Here is a 17,611-nt window from a genome sequence, read left to right on the forward strand (position 1 = left end):
GCATCGGGAACTGGTGACCAGCCAACCTGGCAGCTGAAATGATAGGTCAGTAACCTACTGGTATGCATCTGGCCAGTATATTTGTAGACAGTCTGTTACATGGAGTCAAAACTACTGCAGCACAAGTTGCAGAGCTCCTACCTTGTCAGCTACCAGGGGATGTTCTTCTATAATAGCTCATGGAGTTTGTACTTGGGGAAATGTGAGTTTTGCCTCTGCTGCGACCTTCTTTTTCTGCAATGCCTCAACACAAAGACTGGCTACTCTACTGCAAATGTCAAAAAGCTCCAAAATGCTTGAGAGCTGGTACTACTCAAATACAAAGAGACATCCTCTCCCTAGCATCAAAAAGTTACAAAACCAGCTCCTTGACAGCCGTTCGGAGGTACTTTTGTCCCCGCTTTGGGGTAGGGAAACTGAGGCATGGCAAGCGTGGGTGACTAGCACAAGGTCATATACGCCAGTGGGAGTTCTGGGAATAAAGCCCAGAAGCTTCTGGCATATTGAGACACAGGCATATATTTCATACCGCCTTGGCAGGCTGCGGATGCTCTCCTCTCCTCTCCTCCCCGCACTCAGTGTGCCACAGAAACAGCCTTTGTTCTCCCTAACTTGCTTCCAAATGTTTCAAACATCACTTCTGCTCTGAACTGTAAAACTTGTATTCAGTCTCTACGGCGTACTTGTCCAGCCGGTATGTGGCTGTCTCTGCTTACTGCTAGGCTGGACTTCCTCTCATCCTGAGTATTTGCCAACTCCAATACCTTTGATCAGGGTACAGGGTCAGTCTGGAGAGCTTGTGCTGACATTTTCAGTTGACTTTTGTCTATCGCAGAGACCCTCTGGCCATGAACACTGCTCACGAGGAGACCTGTTTTCATTTGTTTTCACCAAAAATGTTTAATTCTGGTTTTAATTACAACTTTTACCCTTTGCTAGCTTAGGCTAGATTGCACTGAATATCAGTGGAAAAAGATAAACCGGCCCATTAACAAATCTTTAAGCCCCAGGAGGGTCGAGAGCTATGATCTTGTTATTAAACTGCTTTTTGGCTGGAACCTGGGCTGAACACGGGTCGGGTCTTGCAATGAAGAAGGAAGAATTTGGAGTGCACCTAGGACAACTTAGCACCACAGATCACCAATGAACTGTTTGTGGGCTCTCTGTTATGTTTTTTCTTGGAAGGAAGTCCTGACCTTGAAAGTTGTGTAAACACGGGAGTTGTACAAACACGTTCCCCCCGGCTCCCCTTGTGCCCTGCGTGCGGTACCAGGGATGGTATCACACACTCTCCACACACTGATGATAAGCTGAACTAACAAGAATATGAAGAAAATGTGCCAAACCCACAGAGGGAAATGAAAATCAAATCCCTTTTCTCGCATCAGCGTCAAATTTTTATTTCTTGACAAGATAGGAGCTCGGTGGAAGGGAAACGAAACGATTAAAAAACAGATAAAAACTAGAAGCAAAACGCATATCCAAGTCATCCACTGCCCTCCCGTGGCTGTGTGTAAAGCACCTCCAAAGCACTTGGCAGCAGAGGAGGGCCTCATCTTCAAGTCCATTCAAATACGTTTGCCAAATTAGTAGATTGTCTTTATGTTGTCTTTCCCCAGCACTTAATGCTTGGCTGTTGGCCAGAACATTGGTTCTAACTTTAATAGTGGTAGAGTATTAATCAAAAAAAAAAAAACCAAAAAAAAAAAAACCCAGAAGGTATGTTACGTGTACAATTTAAAAACCACAGGAAAGTATAATGCATTAATACTTCTCTACAATTTTTAGAGAAATATAATAGGGTATTCTTGCGTCAAATTCAGTAAAATCTCTTGCTATAATAGCATTATCCTCTGAGATTAACCCTGTATTTTTCCTTAATACAACGCAAGAGTCCCTGAAAAATTCCTGGTTCGGGCACAGATAGGATTACAAAGTCTTACTCGCTTTCCTGTGCCGTTGCCAAAGGGACAGGATTGGGATTGTCGACTGCATTGTGGCTTTTGATCCAGCAGCATTTTTGGTGTGTGGTATGTGTGTTGCCAACGTGTACACCATTGAGGTTTAAGAGATGTTCAACAATCTTGAAAATTTACTACATTTTTCTGAATTTCTGCTGTTTGCCTGAGCTGCTTCCCACTTTCACCAATCAGTAATCTACAAATTGCTAAATTACTGCCACACTGCTGACACCGCACAGGTGCCTCTCGTTTCTGTGAAAATAATGGGAAGATGTGCTGTCACCAGAGTGGTGAGGGCTGAAGGTCAGATGAAGGACAGGTTGCCGACAGAGGAGGTGGCAGCTCAGACGTGATAATTAAGGGACAGTTTCTCTGCTGCGGATGTCCCCGTGTGGGTAGGGTGGCCAGCAGCCACCCCCTGCAGCAGCAGGGGAACCCAGTGGAGGGATGTCCCCTACTGCCCAAACCCACCATGGCCACCTGGCCCACCACCACGCCATGGGCAGCACACCCGACAGGGCAGGCGCATGGCCTGGTCAACTCAAGGAAGATGCTGCTGTGAAAGCTGTTGTGGTGAAACCCCTAAGCAAGGGGATGGAAAGGGAATTTTGAAGGGCATGTAAGTCTTAATCTTTAAATAGGGCTCCACAGTGAGCAGCTGACATGGAGGAAGAAGGAAGGGCCCTGCTTGTCTCTCCACCAGAACTCAGAAGAGATGGCTGAGTTGATGACACACAGCAAAGCCTGGAGGCATGTGTTTCAGCACAACATAGCAGCTCCAGAAAACACGTTCACTTGGACAGGAACTAGAAACAAGAGAAACTAAGGAGGCAGATTTGTCACCACGGGGGGATACAGGAGTCATCCGAGCATGACGGCAATACTGCACTACCACCAGGTATCCATCAAAGCAAGCACAGAAAGAGGTATCTGTGGAGGAATGGTTCAGGGACCTTCCCTGCGGCTGACGGCAATCGATCATCGACGAGGATTCTGCAAAAGGAGAAGAAAGGGGCACAAACAACACAATTATGTACGTTTCCCTGATGTATAAATACTGCAAGATTCAATGGGACATCTCGTGTCTCTCTTCTAGTAACAATACATAACTAAAATCAACAACAGTGCCACGTGGGCAGCCTCTTGAAGAAAGATGTCAGGGTCTTTTTAACAGCTCCTTCCAGAAGATCTCTTCAGAGTGTCTTTCAGTTTTCCTCGGGAGAGAAAAATAGGAATATTTATGGTGGAAACTTTCCTTGCTGGATCCTCTCCTAGTGAGATGGCAGACTGCACGAACAGGAGGGGGCACGTCGTCACGTGTGGGAGCAGCCAGCTCTGCGGGAGACTCGTCAGAACAACCAGGAGGAGGTTGAACTGCAGAAGCAAACTGAAGGCAAATAAGGCAGAAGCCCCACTTCAGTCCTCCACAAAGATGTTTTGCTGAACGCAAAGTGGCTGGTTTGTTTCTGCTTCCCCACATGTGGCTGCTGAGAGATGAAGTACCAAATAAGGAGCAGTAGGTGTTTTAGAAACGTGGTATACCTGCGTTAGAAGATGTAATTGCGTTGCTGAAAGCTCGTGGCATGATTCATGTGGCTTGAATGTTAAACTGGCTGACTATACCTTGCTCAGGATGGGGAGGTTAAAAGGAGAGGAGGGATCAGCACTTTAAATTACAAACATCGTTCTCTCATTTAGAGTTCTGGATAAACAAAAACTAATGATCTTTTGAATGTGTAGGGAACAAAATGCTGACTAAACTGGGCCAGGAGGGGGGCAGCCAAGGGGTCTGACATCTCAGGTGTCAGTCAATCACTCATATCTATTTCATTTCATTCACATGTCAAAGAGAAAAAATATTTACTTACCTAACAAAGCTTCGTTTGCTTCTGTTTGCAGTGGCCTGATGACATGAGCTACCCTCAACTCCGGTACGGAGCAAATAGGCTTAGATTACAGTTAAAAACGGCACTTCTGTTTGGCGGAGATTACACACACAGCGAGAACGAAAAACCAGCTAAACGGGGATTTTGTGGGGCCTTTCCTTATTCGGGGCATTGTTATACCAGATCAAAATCAGAGTGATCGAAGCCTAAGTTGTCATTTTAACCCCAGCGCAGAAGTTTGGGGATGTGCAATTAATAACTGGTCCTGGCGCCTCCCATCAGCTGGGAATCAGATAAGGGGCACGGTGTGAGGCTGCTGCTGGGGCCAGGCTGCCTCAAACTCCTTTCCCTAAAATTATTTTTACTTTGAAGCATCCTTCTTTCTTGAATCCGGGTGGAAACAGGAAAGTTTAACAAGATTTGTAAGCAGAAATGCTGCAGGATGACTCGTTCTGCTTCAACATCTTTTGCCTTGTGGAGTGGCACGGGGCGTACGGAGCAGCTGCCCTGGAGGGCAGCACCTGACAGGCTGCAGGGAGGTACTCAAGCCAAAATACATGACTTGTGTCTCCTCCAAGTCATTCCAGCCATGTTTCGGTACCCGTGAAATTTAATCACCAATGTTTGCAATCAGGGCTGTACAAATTATGATTTTATAAACGTGTTTACCTGAATGTTAAGTATTTTATTTATCGTTTCCTTCCTCACCCCAGTTCCTTCTCCCTCTTCCCACCTCCTCAGCCATCAAAACACAGTAGAATACAAGATTGTCTGTAGAGCTGAGAAACTGCTTAATTTAGATGATGAATGAACCTGTTCCTGACTTAAAATTCAATGAGACAAGTATGCACTTATGTTTGTGCAAGTAAGAACTGTCACAGAATCTACTAATGTTTCCTCTTGTTGATAAAATAAACCTCAAACAACGGTAGCAAATCCAGAAGCTTCTCACCTTGTTAGCACAGAATATAATGAACTTTAAGATCATCTGATGGAAGCCACTCCGAAGCCTTTGAGATGCCACCAAGCCTAGGAGCCTGGTTTTAGGCTGGTAAAAGTTTATCACAAAATCTACCCGGCCTCTTTGCCAGCATCAGCTGCTTTATGAGATGGACTGAACCATCCTGGGAATAAAGCAAGCTGTGTCACGTAGGCTTTGTGAGCAGGAACCTGCCCGCTGCAGCCACGAGACGTCCACTGTCAGGTATCACAGCGTTAAATACGATGGAGACACCCTCCTGTGGATCTCACCCTCCTTCCTCCCTGTCAAGTTTTAAAATTCTTCTAGATAGAATTTTAAAACTTCACATAGCCACCATCAGGTTTGCATTTGTAAAAGGATTGCGCATCTTCTGTATCCTCCTCCTATCGTTAGCTTCTGGCTTAGCCCATTTTTTTTAATGTTTGCTCTTTTTTCCCCGCTAGCCATGGCTATTTGCCAGCATGTATCACATACACCATCCTTTCTGACTCTCTCCCGACGCTGCCTGGCTCTGGCAATGCACGTTTCCAAAGCTCTCCGAAATCTATCTACGGATTAAAAAAAAATATACAATAGACAAAGCAAATCATTACTGAGTACTTGACTTTTATCCATCTTGTTAGCCAGCTCCAAAACCATGGAGAGATTAGTTAGTGATCATACCATTCTTTCTTGTTTGTCATATTTTTAGGCTCATTGTAAAAGTACTAATATTTTCATGGCTTTCAATAAAAGACTGGAGACTTCTTTAATGATTTGTCTAAGGATTTGATATTGTGAACCATTTCATTAAGCAGGCTTTAAAAAGATTGCTATTCACTTTGATTCCCCGAGTGGGTTCCAGAATTATCCATTATATAATTTATTTATGTATCACATTTAGTCACTTTTTTCTCCTCTTTGGTTAAGATTTGCTTTTGGCCTCGTAGCAGAACGCAAATTAATTAGCAATAGTTATAGTAGCTAGAAAGTCTTTGTATAATCCTCAAACTTTTACAACCCCTTGATACTCTGCAGGGTTTTGGCAACTGGTTATGAGCTACAGTGAAATCCAGGCACTTCCCAACCCACATTCGTTAGGACATATATATTAATGTAAATATAATCCTTTGAATTATTTTAATGGGACTAGCAGGGCTGCCATTGGCTTTCGGAAGGTAGCTGGGAGGATATTTACTGTTCCCACGGTTCCACGCTTGAGGACGCAGAATAGCTACAGTCCCACCCGGTACTTTACAGCTGCAGTATTACAGCAAATTCTTCTGGAGCTGTGAGGAGAAGCACTGGCTGGTCACAGCTTGCCCAACAACTCAGGAGAAAGGAGGCACCGACTTCACCCCCTGCTTTTTGCAGGAGTAAAAGCTGCACACCTTTGGGAGCCAACTGCTTTCACAACGATGCTTTCTTCATCAGCAAACCTTCGCCTCTTCCCCTTCTGAATCATTGTGCGACAATGAATCACTGATGATCTTCGGCGACAGGACCAAAAATAGGGCTGGGTGCAGAGAAAGGCGGGTATAGGGGGAACCTTTCCTATGCTCAGCACGTTGCCCCACCTTGGAGCATTTCAGCTCCTCCTGGGAGCAATCCACGGCCTTTCCCTGCTCCGCTGGCTATTTCTGTGACGCTGTATTCGCAGGTTAGAAGGGGTGCTGAAAAACCACGACGACAAGAGCCGCGTTAGCATGCAGTGAAGTTCGCACACCGCATAATTATGGTTTTCCTTGTCACAGTGAATCACCGTATGTGAAATTACGGCAATTTCTCTCTGCATAGATGTAGTCAGCAAATCAAAGCTTCTTATTAGATAATAACCGTGCTTCAGGTGGCTCCCAAACAAATGCTGCCTTCGAAATGATGGTGAAGCGTGGCCCAACCTTAAAGTCTCCGTGTCTCGGCCGAGAAAACTTAAGCTCCTTTCGCTACTGTATGGAAGGTCAGCACACCCCCCGCCACTGCAGATTTTTATGTGAATGACAGAAAAAGGGCCTCTGCCTGGTGACAGCCCATGTCTCCTCTCTCCAAATCTTATTAGTTCTGTACCACATTTCTCCTTTAAATCATTTCCTTCCTGTGTAGAGAAACAAGGCTCTATTTTAGACCCTCAACTTCCATCCTAGAGTAATCAGCGCTTCTCTAAGACCCTCTAACCCACACAAAATGCATCTGCTGAGAGTATCTTTGATGCCTGTCACTTGTTTGTATCTTTCCTTTCTTTGAGTTCATCCACTGGCTCCTCCTATACAAAATTCCAGTTTCTCGCTCTTTGTTTCAAGGCTCTTGACAACTCTATCTTTCTAGTCTTGTCTATTACTGCATCTCAACAGGGATGTTGTGAAAGCAAACTTGTTAGTATTTTTGAAGCACCCAGAAACCATGGTAATGACTGCCACAGAGAAGCTCATGAGGAAATTAATGATTAATGTTGCCATTGTAGGGCTTGAATCCTGTGCAGCAAATAAGGCTTGGGGGTCACACTTCAAATGAAATCACCACCAGCTCATCATTAATTCACTAGTCTCTACCCCCAGCACCAGATGAGGCAGAGGTCTCAAGGAAAAAAAAAAAAAAAAACAAAAAAAAACCAGTGAGAGACTGAAAGAACTGAGGAATGCAACTCAATACTTACACAAAAAGAGGTGGCATTAAAACTACACGGGCAATAGAACTCTGGTATTTCCTAACTCCGGAGTGCTCAGCGTTGCAGCCTGAAGCTGCCTTGAACAACTCCTGTCTGCAATCATAGAATCACAGAATCATTATGGCTGGAAAGACCTTTAAGATCATCAAGTCCAACCTTTATCTAACTCTACCAGGTCCATTTCTAAACCATGGCCCTGAGCACCATATCTAGATGGCTTTTAAATACATCCAAGGGTGGCGAGTCAACCACTTCCCTGGGCAGCCTGTTCCAGCCTCTGATAACCCTTTCAGTGTAGAAGTTTTTCCTAATGTCTGACCTAAACCTCCCCGGTGAAACTTGATGCCATTTCCTCTTGTCCTATCACTTGTTACTTGGGAGAACAGACCAACCCCCACCTCTCTACACCCTCCTTTCAGGTAGCTGCAGAGAGCAATAAGGTCTCTCCTCAGCCTCCTTTTCTTCAGACTAAACAACCACAAGTCCATCAGCCGCTCCTCATAAGACTTATTCTCAAGACCCTTCACCAGCTTCATTGCCCTTCTCCAGACCCTCTCCAGCACCTCATTGTCCTTCTTATACTGAGATGACCAAAATTGAACACAGTACTCAAAGTGGAGCCCCACCAGTGTCGAGTACAGTACAGAAATTAATCATTTCTCTAGCCCTGCTGGCTACACTATTCCTGATACAGGCCAGGATGCTGTTGGCCTTCTTGGCCACCTGGGCACACTGCTGGCTTATGTTCAGCTGGCTGTCAGCCAACACTCCCAGATCCTTCCCCACCAGACAGCTTTCCAGACACCCCTCCCCAAGCCTGTAGTGCTGCATGGGTTGTTGTGGCCCAAATGGAAGACTCGGCCCTTGGCCTTGCTGAAGCTCATACCATTGGCCTCAGCCCACCGATCCAGCCTGTCCAAGTCCCACTGAAGAGCCCTCCTACCCTCAATCAGGTCAATGGTACATTGTTTCCCAGAAAAAGTGTCAAAATAAAGGTGATGGCTGGGCTTCCAGGTAAAGACACAGACGTTTTAGGGTGGGATTCAGTCTGGGATTTAGAGGTGTTAATTTTGACGTGTGACTGTAGGGTACACTTGTGAGCTAAACATTTGGCTTCCACCATCGCCCACAGAGACCTGGGCTGTGCAGTCACCGCAGTGGGAGCAGGTCAGCTCTCCCGAGAGCAGGTGCTTCTGCTCCGCTGAGGAGCCCCGAGGCTGCATGGACCACTTCGAACAGATCTCCACAGATTACAACAATGCAGACACCTAGAGATGCCTAGCGAGGTCTCAACATAAAATCAAATGTACATGGCCAAATGCAGAGCCAAACGTTGAAACAATAGACTGTCTTTCTCTTCACACTCTTGTTGCATCGTTTTCTGGGATTGTAAACCTCACAGCAGGCAGTCTGAGCCTCTGAAGAACACTGCACACAAGGACTCATGTTGGTCAGAGTATTTGGGCCCTACCGCAACATAAACATTGAATAGTATTAGTTGCAACACCACCACCATCACTTTCTTTCATTTTCCCTTTCAGGTGGTTATGCAGGGTGGGGTTCAGTTGCCTGGACACAGGTGTTTAACCATCATTTTAGACGCCATAAGAGAGCCTGCTGGGCCTCCGGCTGCCGCTCCTGGTCTCAGGTCTCCCCTGGGTCCTGCCAGCCAGCTCTGCACAGGTGGTCCAGGTCTCCCGGAGCATCTCAGGAGATATTGGGCACCTACCTTGGGCAACTGAACTCCAGCCTCACAACAGGCATCTGAGTGAGGAGAGAGCAGCGTAGAGACTTCTAATCAGCTGCTACCAACAATTTCACTGGAAAATGAGGAATATTAGAATCATAGAATGCTTTGGGTTTGAGGGACCTTTAAAGGTCATCTAGTCCAATGCCCCTGGGGCACTCCCACACCACCTGCCTCCATCTCCTCACACAGAAAACATAGGCACCCTCACCTTTTTGGAAGTGCTCTGTGAAATAAAGACCAGGCTTACCACCAGTTACTATGATTGACCAAATTCCTGCCCGCAAGGCTGCAGTAAGCAGCTGCATGCGCCAGCATGGCCCGGAACTACAGTGTCATGTCCAGAATATTTCTCACATGCCATAATTTAGTTTTTGGGACTGGAGGATGAACAGAGTTTGTGAGTATTTCACCAAGACAGAAGTTCAGTGGCACAGAGAGAGACCTGACCTTGACAGGGCTCCCAGTTTTGGTTGCCAGCTCTTCTGAGCTTGCAGTATTTAATATTTCAAGTCCTGTATTACAATCCAGGTACATGTTTCTGACCTCTGTGTTTATTAAATACACTGACATTTCTAGCCTTCATTGAGAAAAAGTCTATAAACATCAACCTCACTGGCCATAAAACTGTAAAGCAATGAAAAGAGCTAAAAATCTATTCAGAATGGTACTACAGGGTTGGACTTGACTTTTTTTTTTTTTTTTTTTTTTTTTTTAAATGTTCAGGTAGGTGAAGTGCACTCCTCTGACAGAGTTCCCTTCTCAGGATTATTTATTTTCGTGCTGGTAGCAGTAGCCACAAAATAGAGAGAGGGAAGCAGGGACCCCTTCTCATGCCCAAGTTTAAGTGGAGTCCTTCCTCCTGTGCTGGCCCCTGAAATCCTTCCTGTAGTGTCAAGGGGAGAAACAACCAGTGACAGAGTGACCCCACACAAATCCTGCTGGTGGCTAAAGTATTTGCCTGGGGAGATGAGGGTTTAACACAGCGGCCATCACAGCTTCATGCACTCGCGCTCTCACACTTAAGAGAACACCGTTAGTTCCCAGACCTACAGAAAGCAGAGACGTTCAGAATAAGGACATGAACCAGAAAGGTATTTTAGATCCATTAGTTATAATTTACACAACAATGACATACAGCATAAAGACAAAATATACAGATTTTCATATATATACACATGGATCAACACAGTGCACAATTTAAAGTTATGTTACAATTAAGTGTACAATTTTAAATATGGCTTTATAAACTAGTAGTAATAACAGTGCTAAAACAATGCATGTCTCATGTAAGTTCATAGACAAATAACATAACGCATCTACAGCATTAAAGTCCTCATTTAGCAATGTGTTGCTTCACTTTAATTAAACCCTGTACACTGCAGCTAGCTGCATATTTCCCTCCCCCCATACCGCATTCTTGCTGGATTGCACACCCCAACGGTTAAAACTTTGGGACTTGCATTCTTCAAGTATCCTGAAAAATAAAAACCCGTACATTCACGAAAAGATGAGTCGTAAGAACAAACTAAGAAGTGAGGGAAGAACACACACAAACATAGTGCCCAGTGACAATATCATCACGACCAGTGAAGCTTAAAAATGCACTTTCTCTTTTTTTTGTTTGTTTTGTTTAGAAAGCTTAAAAAAGCAAGGGTCACATCTTGTTTGCCTTACTGCCCCAAATAAAGCAAATTTTTAGGTGAGGACAATTAATAAGAGAATAAGAGAAGGGTTAAATTCTGGGTCACTTGGAAGCTCGGTCGGAAACTCTGTCCCCGCTGAAGCAAATGGCACTTTTGTCAGTGACTTCAAAAGGGGCAGAATTTTATTCGTTCTGCAAAAGTTGAACACCTTTTGGAAGCATATGCTCCATTTCAGCTTTAGTTTGTTGAGCTGAATATGGAAATTATTAGATGAAACCATACAATCCTTTTTATGCACCAGTCAGACTAAATGCCTGTAACAATCTCCTCTGGCGTTAAAAAAAAAAAAATCTGCAAGTGGGGCAACCAGGACGTGGTACTGGTTTAGCACTGCAGTGGCACACTGAACGTTTCCATTCATTGAGATCCCTGTGCTGGACACAGACATCCTAGCTCTTTTCCAAACTCCTCGGGGAGCTGCAGAAACCTTGGCTGAGAAGTACTTCATATTAGAGTACTTCCATAGGGAAGGAATGCAAGAGAAGCCCTCCCCAATGGCTAAAGAGAGGATTGCCCAAAACCACCGAGACAGAGCCGATTCATGTTGCAACACTTCTCTCCACTAAGGCAAAGCTGTCGAGAACAGGGTCACTGTCCTGAAAATTAAACTCCCCCCTCCCATCAGCAACCCATGGGGTACAGGGGAACATCTTCCCTTGACAGGGTGCCAGCTGGACACAACGGCCCACGTTCACCAGTAAGCTCAGAGCTGTGCTCACTGAAACGCTCTGTAAAGGGGTCAAATCCAAGCGGATCCTTGTCCTTGCCCTTCATCACCAGGACACAGGCAGCTCCGCAGGGCGGGCACAGGATGACAGCGCACTGGCAGCCTTACCAGAGCCACAGCTACCGAAAGGAGTCCCTGCGCTGCCTACCTAGCACTAATGAATACCCGAAGCGTAGCACAGCATACAGGAATACCTAAGCGCTAATCAACTGCTGAAAACCACTGCAGTCATTCAAAGGTACCTCTAGTCCTCTTGGTCCACGGGATTAGGCACTATTACTTGGGTGGTCCTTCCAGATGACAGCCACGGACATGTATGGCACAACTCACACCTAAGCTAAATATATCTATCTATCTATATATATGCATTTCCATATGCCAGATACTGGGCTGTCCATTGTAATTCTGCATTTAGAGGGCATAATTTGCTTTATTTCGATCACATGCCTAATTCATAATTTTGCAGTATTTGGGGATGGGGGAGGGGTAGGCTAAACAGTTACTTGTCAGAAAACAGATTTGAATTCTTATTCAAACATCTAAGGACAAGATACACTTGAATTCATCCCCTGCCACAGAAATTTCACTTGGTGAGCTGCCCTGCATAAATCTGCACATAACACACTTTTCCAGCAGGCAATATTTTGTAAGGCTTAGTATCTGACAGATACAGCCCTTTCAATGAAAACAGTATGAAACTGTCACGATTACTTGAGCAGACATCACTGACAAAAGGAAATTTGTGCCTGAACTGTTGCTGCAGAAATATTTCAGGCAATATTTTTTCAAAGAGAATATAGATCTGGAGGGACATTGCCAAGGTTTTAAAGATCAAAATGTGTGACTTGCAGTGTTATAATTGGATGGGAACAGTCCTCCAGATCTGAAACATCGGGTTTGGTTTGGTTTTTAAATCAAGCACCACATTTGTAGGATTTCTGTAGGACCTATACATCCGGGCGTCTGTTTCTCCCTCTCGGTAACAGTGAGCTCTGCTGACAGAGCCAATGAGTCCAAGAGGGGTAAACAAATCCCTTCTGACATGACAAAGTGTTACACAGTCAAACACTGCAATTCACATGAAAAAAACAACAGACTGCTTCAAATCTAATTCTAATGGAAATGCAGGGCTTGCTTTAAACTCCCATTTGGCAAACAAGGAGCAGACCAATCATCCACTCTCTTAAAGCAGCACTATGGAAACAAAGGCAGTACTCAACCTTTGGCAGTATTTAAGGTAAAATAACCATGAGGAACCGTGCTGTCTCCTCACTGGGATGAGGGGTCATGCTCCAGCTCATGAGTGGGGCAGGGCTCCCACCCAGCCGCTGCAACAGTGGCGTTAGTTTGGCCACAGGTTCAGCGAGTCCTCCTGTGGCAACTTGCCACTTGGCACCCTGCCCACATCCCACCCTCTCCCCTCCCACCCGCTGCCTCCTTCCCTGATATCCAAGGGCCCCCTGCCGTATTTTGGGAGGGGACAGACAGCGTGGAGGAGCCCCAAGGTAGCTTTCCTCCTGCCAGGACCACATACTGCCATCTACTAGAAACTAGCCCAGGGCTGCAGCAGGGACCACGACCAGGTTTGGCACTGGCAGCTATGATGCTCTCAGAGACCTCACGGATATCTGACTCTTGTGACAAGGGTCCCAGAATCCTTCCTAACATCACCACACAATGAGTGTCTGGCTGCAGCAGCACGACTCCCAGCACGGGAAAAACCTTTTGTGGCCCATGTCACCTCATACATGACATCGTGGCATCCATCGCCCTCCAGCTTGAAGTGGCCATCCCAGCTAACCCACCGGGGGTTCAGCACCCTGTGGCTGTTCCAGGTTTCACTGCTGCAGACACCTGATGTCCCTGACCTTCAGCAGCAGCACAGCAAGGACCTCTGGCATCCCTACGACAGACTTGCTTGCTTGCAATTTTGATCAGTGAGGGAGAAAAAATGAAAAAAAAAAAACCAACAAAAAAAACCAAACAAACCCCCACCAAGATGAAATAAAGGTGCTCTCCCACTATTTCAGCTATTTTTAGTTCTGTATGGCCCCTCAGCACTAAGATAAAATATAGAGATGATAGAAGGCATAGGGAGTGGGGGAGAAGCCAACCAACCAAAACACTGCAAGACTAAGAAAATATTGCTCTTCTAGTAGAATTTTGGAAAGTCAAAAAATCTGTTGTGTTTTTTTGAAGAAAACTCATCTTCTCTTTCCCCATGCAAACCAAAATGAATTAACACTTTTTCACAGATGTTAAAAAAAAAAGCTTTTTTTTAAAAAACTTTTTTTTTTTCCCCTCGAACTCTTTACTAAGACCAGCTTCCAAAAGAAAAAACTTTGGATCAATCCTTTTAAACAGGTCTAACAGTCAGTATTTGCCTCCGGAAGGGGTAAATAAACCCAAGGATTGCCTATCAAACCTGGACAAAATACTATACCTATAAATTCCTAACGAGATGCCCTTTCCTATTTTCACCTCTAGTTTGAAACACAACCAAACACAGAAACGCAGACTTTATCAAGAGGAGCTGTCACAAGGAGAAAGCCAACTTCTCCCAACTAACTTCTCTAAAGTAACCCAAGTAGTCCCTCAGAAAAGGCAGGCATGCAACAAGCATGCTGTGGTGCTGCCGGTGGGAGAATAGAGCTGTGGCACGACACCAACTGTGCACTGCATTGGCATCTCCCATCTCTGTGTCCAGCCATGCAAAATCCAAATCTGGCTGCACACACATGTGAGGGTAAAATGACATCGTTGACTTCTCGTTAATCCACGTTTTGGGATGTCACAAGAGCCGCTGTCACTGACTTATCTGTCAGCCCACAGAAATTATAAAAGTAACAGTGTCTGCTGAACTCAGGCTGGTCTTTTAATAACCATGACTCGTAGCTGGGACTCATCTGCTGTCAGCAGGAGCCTCCATACCTGCAAGCACACCCTCCCAATGCTTAAAAGATGGAGAAAGCACAGCCTTCAAACACGCATGCGTAAATGAATGAGAACATCTCCACCAGAATTTCCAACACACCAATGTTTTTAAAGAGGAGCTTTTTGACATGGATGCCTTTTATCCGGAATACCAATGCCCACATCTTTGCAGGTAGAATCTGCCCTGACTTGGCTATGAAGTTTCACAGGCATTTCAGGCCATCACCTCTGTGCTTTCAAGCCCAAGACTGATCTTTTTGTGCTCTATTCCTGTGCTTAGTTTCCTAAGAAAGGTCCCAAGTAAGTGGATGATACATTCCTCCTTCTTGGTTTTGGTTCACTTTGTAAATGATACTTGCCCACAACAACAGAAATCATTGACTGGAACATGGCTCCAAGGACACGCTTGGGGAATTGATGAAACAGGTGCACATTCACACTCATCTCAGACCACCCCAAACTTGTCAGCTGTCGCTGTGGTGGCTCCCATGCACAAAGAGACACAGGAACTCACCGCAGACCTGTGTCCCCCTGCTTTCAGAGCCACAGCTAGCTCGGTGTTTCCCCAGAGCAAGCGCTGTCCTCTGCAGGACACACTCCACGATCTAAGAAAGAGAGGTATTCTTTGAAAGCTGGAGTTATTTCAAGATCCAGACTATTAGAACTACCAACAATTAATATCCTAAAGCAGTTGTCCGCCCTGTCTGCTCCCAGAACGTATGGCACAACCAACACATTATAAAAATTTTGCTGAGGGATGGTGATTCATCTAACTGTAACTCACTGAGGAAGTCATAATTAAAAATATTTTTAAATGGGCCACTACCAAAGTCCGCAAGCAAATATCCAATTTTATTTGCATGTTTACAAATACCACAGCTGCCGTTATGTCCTGGATGCCTTATCTCTACCTAAAACCAACTAGCCATGGCCAAGCAACATTGATGTACATGCTTACCTTCAAACTGGTGAGTAAATCCAATGGATTCATTCTCACCTCTAACCCCCATTTAGGGAGGCATGAACACGAAGCATGTCAGCACCTGAGCAATCATTCCGGATTTGGGGTTCCAGATTCACGGATGTGCTAGCAAAGGCACCTTAAAATCAATTCTGGTCATGCTTTCAGCACTCAGAAATCGCCACAGACGGCAGTGCTGATGCAGCTGTCCCATCTCAACTGCCTCCCCGCGCACCGGCTTTAGGGACTGGGCACTGTAAGCCAGCACCCACTGAAGCACCTTCCTAGGCAGCTCTACAGCATTTGATTGCGTAGGCCAACATCTTGTATTTACACAGCATCCCACGCCTACAAACACCCCAAACCTCTTTGCAAGCTTCATGGGTTTGACGTGTGTGTTGGTAAAGGGCACAAAGCACCCGCTGCTGAGACACACTGCACTTTTAGTAACAAATCCCAGTTCTTTAGCCTTGCCTAGCAATAGCAGACAAAGCCAGTGGCAGGAAGTAAAAATGTAATATTAATTCAAAAACACAGAAGAAACATACATTCCAGATGAGTGTCTGGGAGGTTATACATTAAAAATGACATTTCCCTTCTGAATAAAAATATTCAAGAATAGCGATTTCAATCTTCTGCAAAAAGCAAGAAACACTAAAAAGCTCCTTTCTGTAGGAATATGTTTTCCTCCTGCTTTCCTTAACTGTCTCCGAAAGAACTGGGAGTAGTTCCTTCCTGCAGACACTGTAGTAGCATATATATCTAGAGTGTGGGTAGCTATCAAATAAAATCCCCCCGAAACTCTGCCAAATCAATACAGCATCAATCATTTTCTTCCACGGGAGAAAAGTGCGCCAGTCATGCCTCTTCCATTTTCGTCCTCAACCCATCCCTGTAAAGATAAAATATCAGCACACACCAGCTCTGACAAATGCTCCACTTCCTGAACGTCTGTCCCACCTGGTTGTAGGACCTGGTTTTGAATGCGAACAAAAATGTAGATTGAAAGGTCCTGTTGCCCTCTGGAACTCCAGCTTGCCCATGTGTGTTTTAAATAACTGTTTACCTTGGTTTCACCTGAACAGTTACACAAAATGAATTAAGGTTGAAATAGCCCAGGTAGCATGTGACATCTGAGTCAAGCACAACGGTCTCTTCCAAAGTGGTACAAACCTCTTCTTAACCTGGAGGAGAAAATAAATCAGACTGATCCCAAGAAATAGCTTGTCTGCAAAATGGGAGATGCTTGTACGCATCACTTGCATTGTTCATGATCTCTGTAGTCATCCATGTCCACATCCGAATCAAAGAGGGAGTGTCCAGTGTAATCTGTGTCAGGGGTTTGCGAAATACTGTTCCCTTCCTCATCAAATGTTTCTGTCCTTGAATAAAAACTGAAGTCCTGCAAAGGGGAGTAAGTCTTGCTTGCTTCACTGCTTTCCTCAGATTCGTACAGAGTGTTATCATCATCATGGTGCCATTCTGGCCAAAATTTCCTCCTTATTCTTTCACAATACATAGCAAGGTTAATCAGTTCACCTGCAACACAGCACAAGAGACCCCAGTAAATACATCCAGTCAATAATGCCATAACTCACCCGCTGACACAGACAGACATTAACACTGCTTGGAAACAAACTGTGCAGGTTCTTTCCAAAGAAGTTTCAAAATTCCAAGATCTCATCAATCCTCTTTGCAGCTCTGCTTCTAACTTTCATGTAACTTAAAACACGTATTATTCACCTACACACAACAAGAAGGGTTACACTGGAATGAATGTAAATGCATGTAGCAAACTAACTATCCCACCAGTATAGGTTAGGGGTGGACCTGCTGGGAAGTAGTTCTGAGGAGAAAGATCTGGGGGTCCTGGTAGACAGGAAATTGTCCATGAGCCAGCAAGGTGCCCTTGTCACCAAAAGGGCCAATGGAATCCTGGGCTACATAGGGAAGAGTGTGGCCAGTAGGTCGAGGGAGGTCATTCTCCCCCTCTACTCGGCACTGGTGAGGCCACAACTGGAATACTGTGTCCAGTTTTGGGCTCCCCAGTTCAAGAGGGACAGGGA

General features: G+C 45.1%; 1 protein-coding gene across 1 annotated transcript in view; it reads right to left on the minus strand.

The window, feature by feature from the left end:
- Window positions 1-16,800: 16,800 nt before the first annotated feature.
- FAXC (failed axon connections homolog (Drosophila)) overlaps window positions 16,801-17,611 on the minus strand; it is a 25,467-nt gene continuing 24,656 nt past the window's right edge. Inside the window, exon 7 of the mRNA XM_009889022.1 lies at window positions 16,801-17,084. Coding sequence (XP_009887324.1) covers window positions 16,801-17,084 — 284 coding nt within the window. The remainder of the gene's footprint in view (window positions 17,085-17,611) is intronic.

The sequence above is a fragment of the Charadrius vociferus genome, unplaced genomic scaffold, assembly GCF_000708025.1.
Source record: "Charadrius vociferus isolate BGI_N301 unplaced genomic scaffold, ASM70802v2 scaffold166, whole genome shotgun sequence".
Taxonomy (NCBI): domain Eukaryota; kingdom Metazoa; phylum Chordata; class Aves; order Charadriiformes; family Charadriidae; genus Charadrius; species Charadrius vociferus.